This window comes from Ceratosolen solmsi, unplaced genomic scaffold (genome assembly GCF_000503995.2).
Source record: "Ceratosolen solmsi marchali unplaced genomic scaffold, CerSol_1.0 scaffold6, whole genome shotgun sequence".
Classification (NCBI taxonomy): Eukaryota; Metazoa; Arthropoda; class Insecta; order Hymenoptera; family Agaonidae; genus Ceratosolen; species Ceratosolen solmsi.
The window spans coordinates 10,646,709-10,673,428 of record NW_011948414.1 but is presented as its reverse complement, the minus strand read 5'-3'; the positions used below and the strand labels follow the sequence as shown (position 1 = coordinate 10,673,428).

Here is a 26,720-nt window from a genome sequence, read left to right as displayed (position 1 = left end):
AAAAAAAAAAAAAAAAAAAAAAAAAAAAAAAAAGAAAAAAAGGTTGCTTATCATTCGTTTTCTTGGTTAAGTGGCAGCATTACATTTCAAATGCACCAATATAGAGTTAATGTTTTAATTTGCCCTAAATAACGTGGAATTCTACGTATTCATTTAATAAGCTTGAATTACCCTGTGTCAGTGAAATATTTCGTAGGTAGTGTATTTAGTTGCTTTCTCAATTTCCTACGCATTAATAGATGCTTATTACAGTCAACGTTTGATTATAGTATACGTAAGTATAAGTAAGTCAATCAGTAATCCAGAAATTTAATGTAGTTGTTAATACTCGATTATATCATATTACATATATTTACTAAGTAATTTTCATTCATTGAAAATTATCGCATATCTGATATTACATAAGTTTCAGTACCATAATAAAAACTTCTAATAATGAAAATATCCGAAAAACTAATTTCACTGCAGTCTAATCGACGCATTAATCGAGTATATAATTATAACAACAACAACAATAACAACAAAAATAAATAAATAAAAAATTAAACAAAAATACCTATGTTATATGCGAATAATCGAATCGCATTTCATAATTTGTGTCTTTTTTTTTCATTTTTAAACAGCCTAGCTAGATTTCAAATCACTATAAATAATTTCTAATAAATCTAAGAAGAAGAATTATAAGCCTTACATCCTTCTCGCTCTTCTTGTAGAGCTTTATTGTCCGTATGTGAAAATTGGCAAGTTCCTCCTCTTTTAAAACAGAGACACCAATTCCTCCATAGTCCTCGTCTTTATCTTTACTGGCCGGCCAATACTGCATACACATAACCTGAAACATTTTTATCAATTTTTACAATTACATATTATAAATGAATCAACGTAATAGTTTTTATTAATTCATACATTTAATAAGAATTTACAATATAAACATGCAGTTTTTATATTAAACAATTATATAACATTTTATTCAAAATGTGATTTTTATTCTTTTTGCGAAAAATGTTGAACACTGAATTATTGATAACGTTTTAATCAAATAAAGATGATTGATTTTAATTATGCCGAGACGCATATCGGTCGATATGTATTTAAAAATTTATTTTATAAAATTTCTTTATATTTTACGTGCATTTGATATGAATAAAATAGATTGGTTAATCAATATCCATCTATTTTATAATAATATTTCATTTTCTTTTATAAACAACGTCGATATTTGAATTATTGATTTTATTTTTTTATTATTTTTTTTTTTTTAATAAAATGATATTACATATCTGTGTACATTTAAATTAAATTATTTTATCTTATACAAGTTAATAATATTTTTATAAACGATTATCATTGTGTGACTTTACCGTTTATTTAAAATACAATTATAAGTTTATAGTTGTTAATAAAGGAGCTTTATTGAATAATTACGCAACGAAATATATTTATTCCTCATATATACTTTATATTCTTTAGTTTTCGATCAGTGATTGCAAGCTTGATTGCACCCAATCAAGTTACATTTTTATTTATTTTTAAGCCAATATTCTAAGCGTATTGCTATTCAATAATAGGATATTCAACTTCGAATAGATCAAGCTATTGATATATTAAACTGTTTTTATTGTAACACAAAAAATTTGTAAGGATACCTCCTTTAAACAATAATATCAATTCAATAATTTATGATTATGAACATATGTTTAAATTTAAATAGTTAAGCAAATAAAGTTACTAATACAATACAAGTATGAATAATAATACTGTAAAGCTTGTACAAATAATTGCTAATTAATAATTACATTTCAGAGAATACGAGATTTCGATTAAAGTACTTTCCTAATTCATTTTTATTAAAGAATTAGATTTTTTAAATTTTATATTATCTTACTATTTGTGTTATCTTTTTCTTGTTTATTTATTTATTGTACTATCGTTATTGAACTTCTTCAGAAGATACAAAGAAATTCATTATATTATATATTGAAGTAATTTTTGGATTTTTATTAAAATTCAGAACTCATGTTCAAGATATTATTGTTACAAGTTTTGCATAAAATTATGATAAAAATTCTCTATAAATATTTTTCCATAGTAATATTTATGAATTATTTTTTGTATCAAACTTCCCTCTAAATGTATAGAGAATTTATTCTTAATATATATTTAAAATTAAAAACGTTTTACAATATCAAACAGTAGTATACAGATATGATAATTTTCACCCCAGGGTGAACATTATTTCGAATATGCTTCGGACATATTTCGAATATTCTCTTAAATAGATTAAAAATTTTCGATCGAGGTTTCTGATTATGCCTCCGACATTATTGTTTTCTATCATAAAAGAAGTAACAGTAAATCATATTAAAATCATATCTAAACGTATAAATTTCAGATAGAGGAATTTTTCAAATAAGAAAATACAATCTTAGCATCATTCGCTTATCTTCATCATTATCCAGAAAATCAGTTTTGATGCATCAGGGAATTCTGCGATCTTAGTAAAATTGTTGTACAATGACTACCGTATAAAGAAGTAAATATAGGCAGTAAAGGCGTATCGTAGATTTTTCTTATAAACATGGAAGCACGTGCGCCTAGACAAGATCGATTTTATTCATCGTTGGGGGAAGAAAATGAAAGGAATGCCTGAATTATCGTGTACGTGCCATCACGAAGGAAATTTTCTGCTATTTTGTAACAATTTTTTGCTGATATATGTCTTTTCAGTTATTTATGTGCAAAAAGCTTTTAATGTAAGATACACATTATTATCAACATTTATTTATAATTAAATTACACTATTTTTTAGTTTTAAGGATATTTATTGTATATTAAAAAGTTTGAGATTAGAAGGAAAAATTACTAGAAATTCAATTATTAAGGTAATTTTATTTATATTTACACAAAATAATATTTGTGGAATATTATATTATTTACTGGAGTTTTCAGCAATATAGGTTTAAGGAAACATAAATTTAACAAGTTCAGAAACAAGTTAACAGTTAAGATAAAATTATTTTTATTTTACATTAAGTAAGTTGCAAAAAACTTGAAATATCTATAATTTAATAGATCTAAGCTCTAAGCATTTATATTTATTATATAAGATTATCAAACAGATTATTTACAAAACTATTTTATTTTAAAGTATATAAATGTTTTGTGTTGTAGTCTTTTCTTTAATATTTTGTAGCATTGGGTAGTAATTTATATACATTAAAACATCTCGTTAATGAGATCACATACAAAGATAATTTCAAAAAATTTTGGACCTGTCGAAATCTCTTTTTCTTATCTAATTACTATTATAATGGTAATTGATAATCACTTGATAATTATACGAATAATAAGATTTGGAATAGAATTTCTGAACTTCGTTGTGAGATAAAATCATATTTTTTTTATTATGTTTTTTAGTTTTAATATATATTTAGCATAGAATACTGTTATAAAATGTAAAAAGGTGAACCTATAACTCACTGTTAAAAATTACGTTTTTATATAAAAAAACATAAATTTAATTTTTTCATTTATTCTGGTCAATTTTCAATATTACTTTTACATTTCGTCATACATTTCGTCATTCAATATATACAAAATTGAAAAAGAAGCGAATTTTACAATTTTTTTAGGCACTTTTAAAGAAATGAAACTTACTTTTGGTTATCTTTTAAACTGTAGTTCTTCCTTTAATGAAATACTAACATGAATATATAAATATATAATTATAAATTATATATTATATTTATACCATATAGATAATGTATGTAAATATATAAATATATATATATATATATATATATATATATATATATATAATATATAATAATTTATAAGAGAAAGCGAAATATTTGTATATTAATTTGTTTATTTTTAAAATAATTTTATTTAAGGAATTTGAAATTTTAATTAACAATTATAGTACATATACATATTTTTTAGCAAGTTTAGTAAAATTATTGACTTTAATTACTTATTTATAATTATTATTTTTAATTTATATACATTAACCATAAAAAGATGTAAGATAAAAAATAAAAAGTTTTGTTCGATATGAATTTTAATTTGTAAAAAAATATTTAAACTATACATGTTTTGTAAAAATAATGAACACAGAAATTTCGTTAGAATAATTTTTTTTAACCTACTACAAATTTATCAGGTAATTTAACGAAAAAATAATTAAATTTTAATTTCATACCAATTACATTAATAATAATTATTAATCATAATAAAATTGAAAATGTCCGTGTTTTATGGATTATTTTTTATTTATGTAGTTATCTAAATAAATTCTTAATAACTTTGGTTACACAAAGAATATAATTAATAAAACATACACACTTTCACCATATGTTACATTGAAGTAATTATACAGATTCATTTTCAATGATTTTTATGAAATAACCATTCGTTATTTTAATACATTATTGACTCAACATAAACTTGTTTTATTATACTTATGAGGTAGCCAATAACTATAACTACTATAAAATTGAATAAAAAAAAAAAATTTTATTATTTTGAATATTTACTTGTGATGTATATTTTTTTCTTTCTTTATTAATATTTTAGTCACCTGTCATGCATCAAATGTTAAATAAGTTAATTTCTTTCCGAATTATTTAAGTTCGTTCCTATTTAAGGAAAAGACGTGCAAAATGTAAAAATTAAAAAATTCATTTTAATATGTTATATTATTTTTGCAGTACGTGCTACAATTTCAGCTGTAATAAAATTTACAGAAATTCCATACTTTTATCAATGTGACCTGATTAAATGACGAAGAAAATTATACTTGGTTATTGGAAACTATAGTAGAGATTTTATGAAGTAAATGTAAACACTTTTAGGAGATATTATTAAAGATATTTAAAACAAAAATTACTTACAATTATTGTTTGATACAAGTTTACAAATTCCATGAAAATTTTTGTAAATAAAGGAAATTTCCATTTTTAAAGAATTGCTATTTCATATTAATTAATGTTTCACGTAACTATTGGTTGCAAATATTTTTAAATTAGAAATTATTAAATAATAATATTTCATGTTTAAAAAATTATGATGCACAACTAATAATTAACAAGTATGGGCATTTTAATATATTTCATTTTTCTTATTATTAAAAATTAAAAGAATAATGATAAGTTGATTAAAAAAAGGTATGCATAGAATCTATTTAATATATTACATTAATTTTTTTAACTATCTTACAAAGAGAATTTCGCAGAATATTTCATAGTTGTCAATTATATTAATTGTTTTATTGAAAAATAATAACATTCTAATAATAATAGCTTTAGTTTTAAATAATATTGTTAAAATCGTTGTTTTTAGGTTGGGTTTATTTTCACTCATTTAAATTATAATAGAATTATGATATAGTAAGTAGACAATAATTGTAAAATAATTTTTTGACACACAATATTTAAAACAAATCAGAATAGTTGATATTTGTTCATAATTAAAAATGTGGTTTAAAATACATATGAAAAATATGAAAAATTCAATTAATAGAAATGTACATGGTAGTGTAGCTATTTCTTTTTAATTCTGTTGAAAATAATTTTTAAGTTGTATTACGATAAAAATTAGGTAGTATTAAAATTTAATTCACTTACGTTAAATTATTTTCCCACAAATCACTCATTAATTAAGATTATATTGAACTTTTGAAGCTTTTCGTATATTATAAAAGAATTGTATAAAAATATTTATTTTCGAATTTTCGAGTATTTTTCGAGCATTTTCTAATATAATCGCAATTAGCATAGTGTATCGATTATATTAAACAACTCATAAAATTGATCAACGTAATGTGCGATCTATCTCCTTCATTCAATTCAATTTAGCTCGATTAATATACTGTAATAAAGACAACGTGTGTTGTCTCTTTACGTTGTGATATTGATGCGATCGATATCGGATTCTATGTCGAAAATGAACTTTTAAGCCTTCCAGAGTGAATCGGTATTAGTTCATCCTCACTGGAAATGTGTCAACACGAACAGGAGATAAATAAAAGAATAATTATAATGTTAGCAAGCGGCTGAATATTTTAAAAGTTAATTATATACTAGCAGCGATAAAGACATCGATTTTACGTTTATTACGTTTTAGAAAAAAATTGCTACCATTTCAATGGACGTAGTGTTGGAATAATATATCTTATACTCTTATATTTGTTATTTTGGAGATTTTCTTTACCTTTTCGTATAGTTTCACAAGATAAAATAATGTGTGAAATTATTATTTAATGGAACTACTTTTTCATGAAAATCATCTTATATTTGCTTAATTTGTTATTGGTCTTGAAATTGGGATTATTATATATATATATATATATATATATATTTATATTTAAGCTCTGTAATCCATTTTGAGTTTCCTGCTTATGACTTTTCGATATTTCATCTACTTATCAAATATACCAATAGCAAGGGTTCCAAAGTCATATTTAATGAAATTGAGTAATCCTTTTTTGTTACAATTTTCATCCGAATGATAAAATGACATTTTTCGGATACATAAAACTCTAAGGTATAGATCTATCGAAAAGTTTGGACTGGAATGACATTTAGCAGATATGGCTTTGTCAATCTTTAAGGATATAAGAAAAAGCGAGAGAAAAAAGTATAAATAAGTAGTTCGTAACGAATTTTCAGTAACTCACTAGACAGTATGATTCGGTAGAAAGACACGTCCCTCAATTTTTTTGGATGAAAGACAATTCTTCGATATAAGATATTTTATTCCTTTTTATGTTAAATCTGATGTAAAATAGTTTAACGAAGTTTTTGAAATCGTAGGACAGTTCATTCAATTCTTTTTATAATTTTACTGCTTTTTGTTTTTTTTTGCATAATAACGTTAATAACTTTGTTTTTTATTTTTGAGTTAATTTGATTGTTTTTAACTATAAATTAAACAATGAAATACTGCGTAGTGACTGAATGATATTAATATATGATTAGTTATGAAAAAGAAAGCCTCGACAAATTTTCATTTTATAATGGTTTTAAGTGTCGGTAAGTTGCACTGACATCGCTAAGATAATTTAATGATATTTTGACGACTAGATGAAAAGGTCATAAAGTGAAAATTTATTTCCACTTAAAATCATTATGGAACTTGTAGTAGATGACATATTTAATAAGCTCATAAACATCAGCATTAACACCAATATTTCACTTCTTACAAAATATTAGTTTTTATTATTTGTTAGAAAAATATAGATATATTGTTATATATCTGATATGTAATATATTGTTTGATAGAAATATTGTTAGAAAAAATGATAATTCTAAAAGAGTATTGTTACTTTGTTAACATATTCATAATATATTATAAACCAATGTAATTCATCTTGATATTGTTTGTATCTAGAAATTTCAAACTCGAAAAATAAAATTTTAATATTCCATCTAATATCATGTATGCAGTCCATTACCAATTTTTCAATCTCATAGTTATCTGAAATTCGTTAAAAAAAGAAAAACTCGTACCTTAATGAAATCGAAGGTTTTCGTAAGCATGACAATACACGCGGCTCGTTCTTGCCAAACCATTCTCCAAAATTCTATCACCGTAGTTTCCATGGGTCCTTGAGTTACGATGTAAGCATTGGGCTTTAGTATGCTCTGGAACATGGAACATGGAACATGGCAGTAAAAAAACATTGAGATGCATTATCTCTAAATAGAAATGTATATTTTTTTCTTATAAATTATGTCATTTAATGCAAAAAAGCAAACTTTGTCTTAACTAGAATACAATAACAATTTAGAATAAAGAAATTTATTTAAAATAAGAATCAACAACATATTGTTAATGTGGAATAGTAATAGCATAATGAATAGTATAGAATTTTCATAATTAATTTTAAACTTTTGATTATCTCGTTTACGGCAATGAAATGCTATTTTTAAGAATCTATTGATATTTAACAAATGTATGTATATTTTATGAATAATATAAGTTGCAAAAAGGAATGGAAAAAGACTTTTGGTGATCTTATCTTAGCCCCTTATTATATTGTTAGATAACATTCTATAATTTATAACAATTAATTAATTATAATTGGTTTTACGACGAATAATATTATACTTACATCGACATACGATGCATTAACGTAATCCGAATCCGGTCGATTATCTATCGCTTCTAAAACAACTCTATTGTAATCATCTGCAAAAGGAGATATAAACATATTATTATTATATACAGGGTACTAGATGTGAAATCACAGACACAAACATATTTAGTAGAGTACACAGATATATCATAGAATAATTTTTATGAGCAAAATAACGCTGTTTTAAGCCGTTAAAAATGATAAATCATTTATATTGAAATAATTTGCCTTAAAATTACGTTAATTTTCATTATAATCAATTAATAATAATAATAAATTTATACAATTTGATCATTTAATTGTAAATTTTGACCTGTGCTTAAAATAGTACTACGATAAGTATTTAATTATTTTCTGAGCATCGGACTTTTAATCTCTTCTCTTTTATCTAGCAGTAAAATTGCATTACTTTATAACTCTAGTAAATTTAAAAATTATAAGCGAAAATAAGGTAGAATTAAAAGATCTTAACTAATTAAATTATAGCGTGAACTTTCAGGTACATGTTACCCGTTATAGCACTCAGAAGCCTTTAACATTGTAGTAATGTGTGAGGAAGTAGAAATGATAATCGACAAGCTTTATATGATGCAGTAACTGCCTATACTGAGAATTTATATAAAATAAAATAAAATAAAATAAAATAAAATAAAAGAAAAGAATAAAATAGTTTTACAAATTATAGGTCAGTACAAAAAGATCTGTATGTATGTGTGCATTGTTTTAAAATTATATTCGATATCTAATCCAGTGCATGTTGTATTAAAATTTTTGAAGTTGCATAGAGCATATGTTCATAAGCTCATGATAATCTAAATATAACGAAGAAAGAATTCAATCGATTAAAATAGTCAAATATTAAATAATTATTATCACAACAAAAATAATTCTTCTTATTTGTTTATTGTAAAATAGAGAAAATACAAATTATTTTATTATTATTACTTTTAATTTTACGTTATTACAAAGAATTGGTATATATATATATATATATATATATATATCCAAAAAAACTGTAAGTTTCAGAATAATGTTAAATCGTATAAAGAATTCATTCTATTATTGAAGATAAATAAAACAAGACTTATGGATTAGTCATATAATTTGTAAAGAATAACGAAGTACATTATAAATTTCGTAATTAAAATTTTTTATGATTCATTCATAAATTTTGATGATAATTTAATTTGTTTTAATTTTTGACGGGTAGAATAATATTAACAGTGTTTTTATTCTTGTTTATCTTGTGAATTACATAATTTTTCACCTTGGAATTCGGAATCGAGTGAATGTAAAATAATCATGAGAACCTTTAAAATATTTTTGTGAATTATGTATTAATAAATGACGTAGATTATCAGTTTGTAACTACTCCATTTCTTTTCAATTTCGATTTACAATTGTCCGTGGCGCTACTCCTCTAAAGGCACTTTTATCAATTGTTATCGTCACAAGCCTCTTATATATAAAATGAATATTATAAAAGAGATAAGATTAATAAGAGTTGAATCGTCGGTAAAAGGATAAGAACAAATAAAAAAAAAAAAAAAAAAAAAAAAAAAAAATAATGAAAAAAAATTGCCCCTTACGCTCGAAGAAGTGCTGCTATATTACACAGATGGACATTTCAGGGGAGTTTAGAATATTTTGTGCACTTTTTGAGCGATGGTACAGATTAAATAGTCGTTTAATATCTTTTACGCAATGAATCAGAAATATTACCTCCTCATGCGGCTCTGAATATTTTTTCACAGAGCTCTTTCATTTGAAAGTAACGTCATAAGTAGCGGAATAAGCTTGTGCTGTATAACATATTACAATAAATTCGAGTCTTTGATAACAAGGAAAGATGGCGCTACATTCAATTTGTGAAATATTGATCTGTTGAATAGATTGAAGGGGATCTTATAAAATGTTTCAAGTTGTACTTGGTCTATTTTTAAATTAAATACTGTTTTCACCATCACTTATTAGCGCGTGGAAAATGTATTTAAAAAATGGAAAAATTTTCTTACCGTCCTATAATACATTTTGATGGCCAATTCTTTGAAAATAAGATGATTATATTATAAATCATAACAACGTAAGTGTAGAAACAGCCATTCTCATTACACGAATGTCTAATCTATCGTAAAACAACTCGCTTTTAAATTTGAAGTGTACATCAGTGATAAGGAAAGAGCATAAAGTGTGTACCCGGAAAATAGAAAATAGTGCGAAACTTCTATTTATTGTTGAATTAAAAAATATGGATGGAAAATTGAAAAAGAACGCTACTGTCGGCCCAAGAGATCATAAAAAATTCACTAGGCTTCTGGCTATTTGTGAATAATCCAACGCACATCACTACGTAACATTGAAATCTTCTCTTTCCTTATTTTCATACATAAATGTGTAAAAAATATTATACGCGAATACGAAGAGGTCAAAAAAAAAAAAAAAAAAAAAATATATATATATATATATATATATATATATATGTGTGTATTACAAGATATATTACCGAAGCTATAATTTTGGATATTTAATTTATAATAAGTCGGGTAAGTATATGAATTACACAAACTGAAAATTTATATATGTTGATTTAATATAATAATTTTTTAAATAATATTTTCATTTTTATAATTATAATTTTGTTAATCAAAACTTTATTAATAACAATTAAAATTAATTGAAATTATACAAGTACAAAGATTCTCATTAATAACTTATAATAGCATCGAATTAAATAGTACAAAACTTTATTTTTAGTTATCTAGCAAACAATTAATAAATTTAATTATGTCTTACTTATGCAATTTAGGATTATGAAATATTTTATATGAAATTTCTCAATATAATTTCCTATCATTCATTAAAATCTCATTTTACAATTCACTTTTTGTAAAAAAAGTTTATGTATTTTTGCATCTTTATACTCCTATTTATAGTCATTTCTATTCTTTTCTTTTCATTCACATTCTTTAACACATCATCTCATTTAATATATTAAATTTTTGATTTATTTCTATTATTTTATATAATTTGTTATTGCAATTTTATTATTATATAATTTTCATCAATTTTTGTACTTGTATTTTAAAAATATATTATCCTCTGAAAACTTATTTAGTATTTCATTTAGTAATTATCTGTCGATTGAATATAATAACTTTTCTAATTGATACAAATTTATTACGTTTAATGCAATATATTTTTAATTTTAATTTTTAATAGACAATTTGAATACACTGAACAATTCTTACAATATTCGCTTAATCTATGAATTATGTAGATGTTGATTGATATGAGCAACTATTTAATTTCATATAAATTAAGAAAATAATTGATTTATACATATATATGGTTATATAGTTTTATATAATTATATGGTATAATTATATATGTGTGTGTATATATATATATACACACACACACACACACACACACACACACATATTAAACATTATATATAATATTGTATATGTAAAATCTTAAAATTTAATTCATACTTGTATGTAATAATTTTTGTGGAATTCGGTATATTTTATAATATTTTACTTTACTCTATATTTTGATATTTCTCATTATACTTACATGGAATACATTTTTGATTCTGATTCTTCTCTTTGTTGGCAGGTTTCATTGCATGTCTGCATGAATGTGTTTCAACTTTTGTTGCCGTCTATAACACGCAAAGATAAACAGAAAATTAAGATTTTGTTTTTATAGGATGTATTACGATATCGAGAACTTTTCACAAATTTACACTATAAGTAATAGTATAATAAATATACTATAATAATACACTATAATAAATAGTAATTCCTTTTATTGCCAAAAATTACGATGAATTTTATCATAAAATTATATACCTATATATACCTTGTAATTATTATAAAACATTTAAACGAAATTATAAGCAATGATAATGAAATTAAAATTGGAGATACTGTAATGATTCGTCTAAAATAATAACCAATCACCTCCGCAAGTATTTAAACATATATTTGACTAAGCAATATTAATGTGTATTTATTATTATTAGTATTTTTTTATTTGGATGAAAAAGTTATTGCATTTGATGATGGAATTCTCGATGCTTACAGAAAATGCTTTGATGTTATTATGGAGGCAAGAAAGACGGGCGTGTATTTTGTAATTTTGCCAAAGTAGATCGCTGACATGTTAATAGCTTACTACAACAGCAGGATATTAATATTTGCAATAGCCAACTACTGAAAAATGGATAAATTTCTTGTAGGAGTTGAAATGCAAGGAGTTTGCGTGAATGCCGAAGTTTGCGTGTATCGTAATTCTTTACGATTGAACTTAAACTACAAAATAAGTTAAAGTGTATTTGGGAATAAGTATCGGAAGGAATAAAGAAAAGCTACGTTAAAGTTGCCATACATTGGTATATGCTAATCTTTGCGTGGTCCAACAATTTATAATGCAAGGATATATTTATGGATAAAACAAGTCAAATTCATACGTCACAAGAGGATAAGTGTAACCCTTTCTCCTCAAAATAACCCGCGTCATTGGTCGGAACAGTGAATTTATTACGTTATAATATCGTCTCAATGTGCCGTGCATATGGCTATTATTATTAAAGGATTAAATATTAGTTCGTTTACGCGTGTACGTATATTACTGCTCGTTACCCGCAATTTATATTAACTATGCTTTGCGTGCATTTAGGTTTAATTAGGACGTTCCGTGAAGTTTCTTTTTTCTTTAAACTACTGCCTGACTTAATACTATTTTCATTCAATTTCAATTCCACAGTAGAAGCTGTTCGATTTTTTACGGTTAATCATTCGAACTCGAGTTGGTCACCTAATTCGAAAAGATTAATTTATAAGTTTTACTTGGAACTTTGTATGCTTTTACGAATTATAATCTGCATACGAGTATACTTGTATTTTACCTTAATTTATCGTTATATTTTCTACTAAATGTCAAGGAATGTTTATGTTGAATTAAGTTTTGTATTTTGAAAGAAATTTTATTAATTAGAAATTATATTAATAAAGGAGCTGTGGAGTGTTATTAAAAAAATCAATCCATCGAAATGGTTGTAAATGACAATTACAATAACAAAGTAAGTAAAATAATTTATATAATACCTTGGCAATTAAATAGAAAGTTTTAAATAGACGATGTAAATGAACAAATTACCCAAATATTATATAAGAACAATATTCGATCGAATAGCTAAACGCTTTACTACTTGATTAATATGTCATTGAATGAAAGATGTGAAAATAGAAAATTTATGGAATGTAAATCACAAATATAAATTTTCTTTTCTCTTCATTGGCCTTCCTTTCTTGCTCTCTATTTCTTTTTCTACAATACATCATAACACGGTAATGCGATTAAGGTGTAAATAATTATTTTTACCTTTTATTTGTATTTTTTTGATTTTAAACACCATACAAGATAAAATATGCCCATATAAGCAAAAGACTGCGTAATATGCTTTATCCTGATTTGTAAAAGACGTTGTTCTCACCTGGGTGTTACTTACGCAAGGTTGTGTGAATAAAAGTTGTAATATTGTCAAGGAATGAAATCGGCTGAAGTGATTTCGACTTTTTAAATTTACTCTTTATTATCTTATATTATATTCTAAATTATCATGTAATGCCTTGCATTAATATTACTATAATAACAAATTATAACACATTATATCTATATAATAAATTATTATTTTGAAGATATTTATTTTTGCGAAGAAAACTTAACTTTCAAAGAAAATTATAACGTAACGCATGATTATTATATTTAATTATTAGTTTTTCGAAATTCATATTATTTGAAATGCATATTTTTTATGAATGTGAATATGAAATGCATATTCAATATATTTTGACATTTTCTTTTCGCATTAGGCATATTCATTTTACTGATTTATTTTAAAAATTGTCGATATTTTAAAGCAGAAAAATCTGTAATTCTTGGCAAATAGTATTTTTGGAGATGTTTTCCCTACTTTATAGTTACTACAGAAGCTTGTCAGTTAATAATATTTTATTTAATTGATATTATTAAATCTGTATATATAAAATCTCACTCTGCTTAGTGCTAATATGCTGATAGTAAAAAACCAACAAAAATTCCAATAGTTAAGATGATATCATAAGATGAAAAATATTTAAAATTTACAAATCAAGTTGTAAATTTTAATTTCATTTATATTGCATTTCTACAGTATTATAATGATTTATATACCAAATGATATAATAATCAATATCAATATTATTGTTACAATTTGATTTATTAAATTAGTTGGATTGGATAATATTGAATTTTCAAAAATTTAAATGAAAATATCTGCTTTAATTTTGCTGAATTATAAATATTATCGAAAGTTTTTATATTGAAAAGATCTTTTCATAGATTTATAGTTATATGTATATAATACTATTGATAAATATTGTTTAAAATAATAATGATTTATACATAATATTATTCATTGTGGTATACATTATCACCTTTTTGTTAATATTCATTCGTATTTCTTATTTAATAGAGAATTAAAATATGATTTTTAATAGTAATAGTTACTAAATATAATTTAAAGTTTTTAAATTTTTTAATTTTTATATAGGTGCAACGAAATCCTATATTATTGTATTTGATTATCGCAATTATATAAAAAATATATAATGTAATATATTATTATGTTTTAATACTAATTGCAAATTTATACTCAATTGTTAATATCTTTGAATCTTATTTCAATTTTTATAAAAAAATCTTGAATGTTTTTTTAATAATTTTGATTTAAAATAAATACTTTTAGAGAATTTTTGCTAACAAATAGATTAGTAAATGTGCATTTTTATTTGGAATAAAAACATAGATATTTAAATTTTTTTTTAGATAATACTAACAATAGCTTATAAAATTCGAATTGTTCATTTTTATGTAAAATCAAGAAAACTCATAATTCTGTATTTTTGGTAATAAAGAAATTACTTTTACGAAATTGTTAGAGAAACTAAAAGCTAATAAGTGTTAAATGAGAATGCACTAGGGAATTGTAATAATTATGGAATTCAATTTCATTGTATTCAATAACTATATAAAGATAATTTGTGTAGTTAAGTAACTAAAGTTAGTTTAAGTCGAATTTAACGTGTTCAATTAATTTTAATTTTAATTCAATGCTTATGGGTAATTAATTGATCATTGATGTCGAGATAACATTTAGTCTTATTTATATTTTGAAAGCGTAAAATTGTAAAGGGTAATATTTGGAATATTCAATGTTTATATTAGAAAATTTACATTACAAATAAGTTGTACTATGAATGCAGTCGAAGGCTTAATAGACGCAGCAGGTGTATTCGTAAAATTAAATTTCAGTTTTTACTCTGTTTCATTGAGCAGATTAATTTGATAATTAAACTTATATTTTAGGAAAAATTTTCTCAACTTTCTATCATTTTTCAACATAGACTATTGTATGATTGCATTTATTTATATTTTCAAGATTTTCTTAGATGCTCAAGACGATAAATGCACAGGTATCAAATTTCTAAAATTATCCGATTAACAAGTTTATTTATTACGATTATCTATATCCTTCGATTTCGATTGTACATATTTATTATATGATTTCCAATTAAAAGTTTCAATTATCATTTCAATTTAAATATAATTTAAAGATTTAAAGATAATTAAAATATTATCAAGCAATATTTATTATACAATATTTTAGCCTTATTTCTTAATTAATATATTCGTAATATTATATATAATATAATATAATATTTCTCATATAATATTATATGAAAATAATAATTTTTATACATACTTTAGATATATATTTTAAAATCAGAATTATGTTCACGATTGTAAAAGTCGAAATTTAATTTTTTTGCCGCTTATATCTAACAAAATTCGTTACAAAAATAATACAAATTGTTTTATTTATCGATCCAATTTTATTAAATAAAACAAAATTGTGAGTGCCTATAAAATATTGTATGAAAAATAACTGGCATGTCATTATTAAATTTTATTCACTACAGCAACTGATAGTGAATTTAGCAATTAAGATTATTTACATTATATTTATATAATAAGGATAATAAGTATAATAAAAGATTTCCCAGTTTGATAAATATATAGGAATTCAAATCGTACAGTCACGTGACTAAAACGAATTTTTTTTTTCATAAGGCAAATTTGTCTTTGCCTTTAAGGACTTTGATGCTAGTTAATCATAAAATGAATAAATACATCCTCCTTAATTTTCCTTCACACATATCCGTTCTGTGTTTTGCAAAAATAAAAATAATATTATACAATCAGATTCACAAATTTCATGTGATTTCTTTTTACGCTGCTTCTTTTTTTTTTACCTTGAACAACTTCCTCCCTAGTTTCCTTTTCATTAATGCACTTTTTTCGAGCTGTTTTTGCATTTACCTACGCATTTCAGACTAAACACTCTCATTTATAAATATTTTCTTTACTTTACTTTTGAATAATTATTTTGCATAATTTGTTCTTGTTATTTTGCTACATACAAGTACTGAAAAGTATTGAACAATTTAATTGTTTTTAATAGTAGTGTAATCTATGTATGGATTTTTTGTTCCGTTAATACGACTTAAAAATGATTTCAATAAAATATTTTTGTATAATCAGGAAGTGGTCGAATCAAGAAAAAAAATCTATAGACAAGAAGAACTTCAATAATATACTCATAGAATATATTGATCACATGAAAATATATTAATTTGTTTTTGAAGAAATAATATTTATATTGACCAAATGCACTGATGGTATTAATGGAATAATTTTTTTTTTATATTATTTCCTTACAAAAGTTTACTTTTTTTCCTAAATAATTTACCGATGATCTACAATTTATTATATAGCAAATAATAATAAAAGGATTATTTTAATAATCAAAGATTAATTGTTTTTCTTTTTTTTTCAGAATATTTTTATTTGCATTAAAATAAGAAACTATGTACACAGTAGAGTAATTAAGTACTTAAAAATTATGACTTTTACGTTAAAGATAAAGACATCATCGAGTATGCAGGTATGCATAGTCGAAATAAAGTATATTTTTGAGATTGTAAAAAAAATTTAGGACATTAGAAAATGCATTGTTGATTATGCTAAACGAATATAATGAAACGAGCCGGGAAAAAGTTAAAACGTTATTTTGATTTGTGTAAGGTATTTTTTTTTTTTTTTTTTTTACTAACCACCAAAACAAATAATAGATTAAGATACATGTCAAGCAATTTGATCAGATACTAATATAATTAAATTAAATTAAATTGAAGATGATGCGAGTAGCTTATGCAATAATACCGCATTCGAATATTTCCACATAAAGCGCTTCAATTCAATCAAAATATGAATGTCGAACCTCTGCTCGTTCTCTTATACACTTATTTAATTTCTCATTTAAATAAATTTCACAAAAGAAGGAGCGATAAAGATGAAAAATATGAAAAACAACGTAATCATGAGTTGAACTCGGGATTAATAAAGCCGGTGAAGACAATTAGCGGAACAAATATTATATAAAAATAGCATAGGAATCGGTGCTGCCTCTATACATTATATATTTTTTTTTCATTTTGTTAATAGCCAAGTGATTCTGTGGATAAGTCTCAATTCAGTACAATATTATCGTAACAATATTATTGAAGTATTTCATGCATTACCATCTATAGGAGTTAAAATTATAATTAAACACTTCATGAATTTACAATTGCAATTGTGTACTAAATACAATGCTTTAATAAAAATATTCCGCGGTTTATTAAAAAAAAAAAAAAAAAAAAAAAAAAAAGAAAAGAAAAGAAAAAAAAATAATAATTGGTATGAAAAGTTTTAATTAAAGGTTTTATTACCCCTTTAAAATTTATATAGCTTCCGTTAAAATAAAAAGCAACTTAAATTAAAAATAAACATTTCCATCTCATTTTGCTGCAATCTTTTTTCATTATCTCATAAAAAAATGTTTTACTTTATTTACGAAGTATTATTTAAAATTAAAGGAATAACGAAGATAATATACTCCGTTCAATTTATAATTCTGCTATATAATTCTAAAATAATATTATTGCTTAACTAAATTAATCTTCTCCCAAAATTTAAATTTTACCATTGAATTTTATGTAATTAATGCGATAAGAAATTTTCTATGTAAACTTACTCCTTACGCAAAATTCAATTAATTGCATTAGATTATTTGAAAAATCATAAATTACAATTTAAATATTTATAATGCCATTTTTCATTAATATAGACATTTAGAAAAATAAAATCTTTTTATTATCTACTGTTAGTACAATAATAATAATTAGTTAAAAAGAAAAATTTCATTAATCTTATTCATCATGTTTATTATTTTTGGCATTATAAAATTTAACAAAAATTTTATCGTTCTAAGTATAAATATATCTAAATCATTAAAATTATAAGTGCAATATCGCAAGTACATATTTTATTTGAAGAATGTTTCATTAATAAGAAAATAATTAAATTTTTTCATATTTTTGTTGTTATATAAAAGCTTCGTTGTTCATATTATAAGAAAGTTATTAATGACAAAGACGAAGAGATATAACAAATATTATTGCAGAATTTAATGGAATATTTAATCCTACATTAGATAATTAGAACAAGTAAGAATAAATAGATGCAAAAACATGTCGATTGATTGGAATTAAACAAGATAAAGAACAAGTATTTGCATTAAAAATTAAATGAGTAATTAAAAAAGAGAAATTTGATGAATTTTTAACACAACTTTTTTCTCTTTATCGCATCTTTTTCCATATATTTTTCTTTTAATCTGAATAGCTCATAAGTATTATTATTTATTTTAATTATTATGATTATTATATTTAATTTTTACAAAATTTCGATATTGGAAGAAATGTTTAAAACCACAACTTCATGGTATATTTATTATATTTGTTGTTTATCATATGTCTGATTATCGGAAAAATTTATGCATTGTTATTAAACTTTTGAAACTAGTACAATATGTTAAAAAATTTACATTTAATATTATTTGAAGGTTGTTTCTCGCATAAAAAATATGTTATCTAGAAGTAAACTATTAATTGTTTATAATGTGACAAAGTAAAATTTGTATAATAATAATAGTAAAGAATATTCTGTATTTTTATGTTTAACTTGACATAGATTAAAATTTACCAATTTCATTGCATAACATACATGAAATTATTAAATAAAAGTTCAATTATCAATAGTGAATATTTTAGAATTATTATCTTTTTATTATCGGGTATTATATATTTTATTAAAATACTACGGGTCATGAGGGAGTCTACGGGTGCACTATATACATTTTTAAAACGGTTGAACAAAATCTTATTTACGTTTAAAAAGGTTCAAGGTGTTAATTAAATATAATGGCATCTCGAAGCATTACACTTGTTGTAAGTAGAAAAGGTAATCTCTTGTGTTATAATCATCAAACAAACGCGTAAAATTCTTTATAAATAAATTTTGGTTTTCAAGCTTTTACGGCTGAGACTGTTTAAAGAAGAAAAGGGAACTTAGAGTGAAACCTCGAGTACTTATAGCGGGTTTTCATGCTTCGTAAATCGCCTCCTCCTCCTCCTCCTCCTCCTCATCTTACTCCGTGCATTACCTAACAAAACTACTTTTTAGAATTTTCGGGACTTCCTTTCAACGTTTTTGCGTTTTGAGAGAAGCGCGGAGTAGTAAAGTAGAGTTGAATTTATCTGCACAGGAGTACGTCATGTAATATGCACTAGAACGTGTACTTGTTGTAATTTTTATCAAACGGCTCGGGAATAATAACGAAGTTTTTGTCATATTCAAGAATAAAATTTTATTTGTAAGGAGCATAAACTGCAAAGGATTCTGAACCTTTAGATTGCATTCATATTATTTTAGGGAAATGTTTGCATACATGCAATTATCGTTACGTAAATAAAAGCTTTTACTTATCTCCTGCAATTATGCAGCATAAGAACTTTAATAATTACATTTTTATATATAATTTTTAAATAAAATAAATTAGTCTAGAGACAATTTTTATTACATATTTTTATTCCATTCAAAAGGGGAAGGAGAATTCAACGATTTATAAAAAAAGGTTATAGTTGTATTATTTAGCAATAAGAAAAGTCAGTGATTCAAAGAAGCAAATAAAATTAATTCGCATGTAAAAATAATGAAGAGAGAAGTGAATATTGGAGAAAAGACGTAAATATGATTTATTCGATACTATACTACTTGATTTACTCATTATATATCATAATAAAAAATAATTTTAGTCTTTTGATATCTAGCAGATTAAATTTTAATATGAATAATACTAAAGTAAGTACTCTAATATTCTACTTGTATTTTATTATCTCTTAATTATTCAATTCTCTTAAATAATGTTTATCTGAAATCAAATATTATTACGAATGTAATATCGATAAATAATGTATTATATATTTATTTTATATGTTCATTGCTTTATTTACCTGAATAAAATAGAACATAAAAACTGATATAAAAAATTGGATCAGTAATGAAAGTTGAATACAAAATAAAAAAGAAAATATCGAGGAAAAGTATAAGACGAATTACCAACTCCGAGCACGGCGTAATCAATTATTGCTCAGCTTACGTACGTGTGCTATATTTTTTATTTTATTTTATTTTTGGCAATTAAATTATGTATATAGTATATCTATATTTAACGTTTCTATGATAAGTATTTTAGTACTACTTATTTATATATAAATTATGTAGTTATATACAGTTGTTCAAACACTTATTATGATAATTTCTTTTTTACAAGTAATTAGTTTGTAATTAAAATTAGATTTAGAAATTGAATTAGAATAGTGATTAGAAACATTATAATCTTTTTATGATTATAGTTAAATTTTATACTTAAAATAAATTTTGAAAATTATAATAATAATAATAATAATAATAATAATAATAATAACAACAACAACAACAACAACAACAATAATAATGATAATGATAATAACAATAATAATAATAATAATAATAATAATAATAATAATAATAATAATAATAACAACAACAACAACAACAACAACAATAATAATAATAATAGTAAAATGGTTCATAAGAATTTGTCATTGAATTGAAAATTATTTTTATTATTTTTTTTCTTTTTTTTTTATACAATGAAAGCTTTAATGAATTAGAGTACACAAATATCGAAGCCAGATAATAATAAAGAAAAGTTTACATAAACAACTCAGTTTTAGAATAAATTCAACTGTAAAGTACACAAACATGTTATTAAATAAAAAACTAATATATTAGTAATATCAAAGCTTATTATGTTATATTATGAGAATATTTTATTTTGGAATACTTAGGTAGATTTTCTATCAACTGTTTTTAGCTTTCATGTAAACTTCATAATTACATTGTCTACTAGATTAGATCTAAAATAAACCGATTAGATAATTTCACCATTTTAATCAAATTACATTTATATTGATTGTTGATTTTATTATTTTTGTGTGTGTGTGTGTGTGTGTGTGTGTGTGTGTGTGTGCGTGCGTGCGTGCGCGCGCGCGCGTGTTTTTTCTTCAATTAATTAGTCAAGTTGCCTTTCATTATGTCCAAGGGCACTATTTATATTTAATAAAAATTACTTTCATTGAATATTATTGAGGTAAGCTGAAGTAATTTATCTGGACTTGAATAAGTGATTAACTATAAGCGAAGAATATTTCACTTCTGATTTCAATATTGTGTCGAGTGTCGTTCCTTCAATGTAATATAAATTTACAAAAAAGATGTATTTATTGTAATTTTTATGTTCTTGCGATGTAATATTTAGGCACAAATATTCTTTACGCGAGTATTAATTTTTTTCAAGTTTAAAAAATCTTAAATCAACGTAACTAATTCATCGCCAAGTATTCGCCTCATACAGCTTCAACGAGACAAATTCAACGAGGAAAATTGAAGGAGCTCGCATGTCCGGGGCTGACGAAGTCATTGGAGCGATAAAGGCACACACAGTGTATCCTGTTTTCGAGAGTCGTGCCTTGAATCCCGCTTTGGAGCTCCGTCTTAACGAGAAATCGATTCTCCTTCTTCCTCTCATATTCGCCACGTGTCACTCTCACCATGTGGGATTAGTCCATCCATTCGTTTGACTGCGCGGTCACCGCAGAATCCAAATCAATGAATATCGTGGGAATTACAGTGTCGGGAATATGCGTTTAATGTTCCGGGAAACACTTCAGATATTTTAGGGATGAAGTTCAACCCGAATGGATGGATGAAAGATATTGAGCTCCGAAGATGTCTAGTAAGATTCTAATGGCAGTTAGGTGTATCGAGCGTTACAGAGAACAAGTCAGCATTATTTTTGAGAGAAAATTTTTGTTCTTTAATTTAGCGCGCGATAAATAAGGGACTTGAATATTTTAAATACTAGATTTATATTAACTTTTCGAGCTTCAAAAATATATGTTTTAATATTGTATATGTGAATTTATTGATAGACATTTTCATGATATAACGATACTTTTATCTGATTAATATTACGCATGTATCCTTTATCTTCGTTCCGAACGTTTTGAAGTATCGAATGTTCTTTTATGATTTATTATTATCATTAGATATTTAAACGTTATTCATTTTGCCTTTATACACTGTACGATTAATATGACTTTTAAATTCAAGTATCTATACTAACAGTTAATATATATGTGCATTTTGCTAATAGTTTGTATTATGCATTATAAATATACGTTTGTGTCTATAATTTTTTTCTTCTTCTATTTAAAAAGAATGTAGAATTAATGAACATATTTACGATTGCACGAAGAAAATATGAGTAAATATTTGGGTGGTCTTTTAAATATTTTATATTACGTATGTAAATGTGTAATTTATTAATGCCATTGTCAATAAAATAGCGTAGAAGCTTAGATGAGATAAGGGTGAAATCAAATAGACTTTTTGTTAGAGCTTTAATGTAAATATATTTAAAGTATTGTCGATTCGTCGTATTATTTGTACACGAATGGCACCCATTTGGTCGGTTATGAAAGCGCTCCCTTCAATGAATTCCCCTCCCCCACCCCCCAATCGTTCATGGGAGACACGAGCTACGCTCCTTCCTCCCCCTGCCCCAACAATTAGCAACGCATTAAAGGACTTAAAACCTTTACCAATACACGCATTCTCATTCCACTCTCTCTCTCTCTCTCTCTCTCTCTCTATCCATCTCTCTCTCTCTCTCTCTCTCTCTCACTCTATCTCTTTCTCTAAAATTTGTATATTCTCATTACATTACCATAATACTATCGTAGGATTATATAATTGAACGGGGGAGAGTATAACGCCATCGATTGGGAATAGTATGGGGTCTTACCCACAAGGTGTAGTCACCTCGTAACAATTCCTACTCAGGTATCCCTCATTTTCCTTCCCTTTATTTCTGTTTTATAACAAACGTTAATAATTATAATAATCGGCCCATATCATTAATGTTAATTTCAACTAAATATATAGCTCGAATTAAAGGCAGATGATTAACAAATGTTCTAATAATTAACCAGTAGGAGGTGACTTGCAATTTCGAAGAAGTTGATTACGAACTTGTAACTACAAACGTGACGGAAGAAACATAGAATCGTCTGTTCATTTAATATCCATATTCTTCCTATTCGGATATATTTTTTAAAAATGTGATAACATTTTTTTCTAAATCTTATGAATCGGTATAAAAGCTTGATTAATTAATAATTAAGGTAATATTTGAAATTAATAGTCGATGCTATTGGATATATGTAAATAAATAATAATAGAAAAAGATAATACATTTTATCGAGTATATAATGTTTCATTCAATTAATAATGTCGAATTTAATTTCTAAACTTGATTATGTTAAATGAAATTTTCTTTATTTTAAACAAATACAATTTTTATTTAAAAATAGAATAAAAATATCCTTGACTTGATTATCATTGTTCAAAACCTCATAATTTTCTATTGATAGGAGGTAAATAAATTGGAAGAACATTTGCCCCAAATAATAATGCATTCTGTTTTATTAAAAGAACAACAAATATATTAAAAATTCATTAATTATTTTATAACCTTATTTAGAGTAGAAGGGTTGCAGAAATTGTTTAATAAGATGCTTAACTATCAATTATCGTTAGCTATAAGTGAGTCATCAGATTATTTAAGTTTCTAAATATTGTATTATTGGTAGAGTCCAAATAACTTTGTCGCAATAAAATTAATAATATAAGATTATAATACAACAATAATAAAACAAAATGTTAGGAATAAATAAATATAATACAAATGATAAGAAAAGAATAGAATTAAAATAAATTTATGTTCAAGCATATATACTATTAATGGGTAATGTTCAGTTAAATTAAATATCGCATGGTATTATACAAACAATTTAAAAATATTTTTTAATTATTTATTTCGATTAATTGTCATGGAATAGTTATTATTGAACATATCATGACGAAATATTCTTACACGGCTTATGGCTTATAAAATTACAAACAAAAGAATTTCAAATATTTTAAATTTGAATAAAATTTTGACATAATAATGATTTTGGCACAATAATTTGAGATAATAAATGTTATAATTTAATATTCGGTTTTAAATTTAAATACATCGTCAGTTTAAAGTTTTAGCGAATAATGAGTAAATAATCCCTTAAAGGATAGAATATTATTTTATATAATAATAATTAAAAAAAAAAAAAAGAGAACTAAAGTTGTAAATGCAGTTATTATTCTAAATTTAAAGTTCAACCTCTTAAAATATATTTAATATATTTTCTTGTGAAATAAAGAAGAAAGAACGTAAATTAAATAATAAATTCCTCGATATTAATAAAAATAACTTCATTTTTATCTAGTATAATTATTTAATTCTATAAGAATATGTTTAGATATTTCGAATAATTCAGGCAGCCTATAATAAAATAATTTACCTCTGCATTCAAGTAAATTGACAGTTCTTTCTCGAGTATTGAAGGTATCAGACAAACTCGTAAATATAGTGTCGACGATTGTGAGTAAATATGGTAGGGTGTAAAGTGCATAAATTGAATGTGGATGTCTTTCTAGCACACGAGACAATATTAACAAACGTCGTTGGTGTGAAGGAGTGAGTATATTTCAAAACAGAGCTGACAGTTTCGACGAAAAATAAATGAAACAAATAAAATAAGAGAACGAGGGAAAAAGATGTATTGATTAACCGTGTTCATATTATATAACTAAACAACCGTCTCGTGATTAATGAGAGAAGGGAGGGAAATTCATATTCAAAAGGGAACAGAGCAATTTACAAGGTTTTACACATTTTCATGTAATTGATTACATAATAGAAAACTATTTACAGCGAATAAGTATAAACTCCTTAGAGATTATTATAGTTAACAGTGCAATACATTCGTATTTAAAAAATTAATAATCAAATTGGATACCAAAAATTGATGGTTTATTATATTAATTTATTAAGCATCAAATAACGTTTAATTATATTTCGAAAATTAAGCTAATTTGATGTATACGAAAAAAAGTCTATTTAAACAGATGGTTTATACATAATATACTCGATATAGTTTGTGGGTAATCATTCGTATTGCTTCCATTTCACTCTAATTTTATCATTAAATTATATCTAATAAATATTGTTTTGTTAATTTTTGAATAGAAACATAATAGTGAATAACACAATATGAAACAATTAATTTTTCAAATTGAAATTATTGTCAAATAAGTAAAAGAATCGTTGTAAATGTAAGTAAAGACAAAAATTTAAATCACATGGTTATCTTCGAGTATCTATTTTAGAAAATATTAGTAGGGGAAAGTAAAAATTGTTTTTCTCTCTTATAATGATACATTAAATTAAATTTTGGCATTGAAAGAATAAATATCTCAAAATTAATAATAATAAAATGTAAGAAAGAAATAATCTTAAAATTTATTAAATTTTTAGTATTAAAAAAACAATAACGTCATTTGACTTTATAAATACAAGTGATTTTTAATAAAATATATTTTTGGACAATTTAGCTTTAATAAAAGTAATAAATAAGAAAAAATAAAAGATAAAAAAATTTGTTATTTAATTGCATACAAATGGGAAGGAAATGGATATAATTTACCAATAAAAGTTTCAAATTGTCATAATTAAATAATAGAATTAAACAAAAGAAAAACAATTATCTAGCAAATAAACGGCTAATATTATTACAATAATTAAAATGTATTATTTATCAAATAAACTGTTATAACTTTAATGTATACTGAATGTTTTAATAAATTTAAACACGAATGAAATCATGTAAAGGTATTAATGTATAAAGAGGAAATATATTTTAAAAAAATGCTATACTATAAATTTATAGAGTTGAATCCTATCAATTTTAATAAGTAGCTTTAACATGTAAAGAACGAAAAAAATCAAAACATAATTAAACAGTCAATTAAACAGAAAGATGAATAATAAAAATGATCTAGTTTATGGGCTATCAAAATGCACAGGCTTTTCAGTAATTTTAGT

General features: G+C 23.9%; 1 protein-coding gene across 1 annotated transcript in view; it reads right to left on the bottom strand.

The window, feature by feature from the left end:
* Positions 1 to 26,720, bottom strand: part of Ptp36E (protein tyrosine phosphatase 36E) — a 41,614-nt gene that overhangs the window by 7,278 nt on the left and 7,616 nt on the right. Inside the window, exons 2-5 of the mRNA XM_011506935.1 lie at positions 11,717 to 11,804; positions 8,114 to 8,190; positions 7,509 to 7,643; positions 682 to 832 (exon numbers count right to left, since the gene is read on the bottom strand). Coding sequence (XP_011505237.1) covers positions 682 to 832; positions 7,509 to 7,643; positions 8,114 to 8,190; positions 11,717 to 11,765 — 412 coding nt within the window. The 5' untranslated portion in view covers positions 11,766 to 11,804. The remainder of the gene's footprint in view (positions 1 to 681; positions 833 to 7,508; positions 7,644 to 8,113; positions 8,191 to 11,716; positions 11,805 to 26,720) is intronic.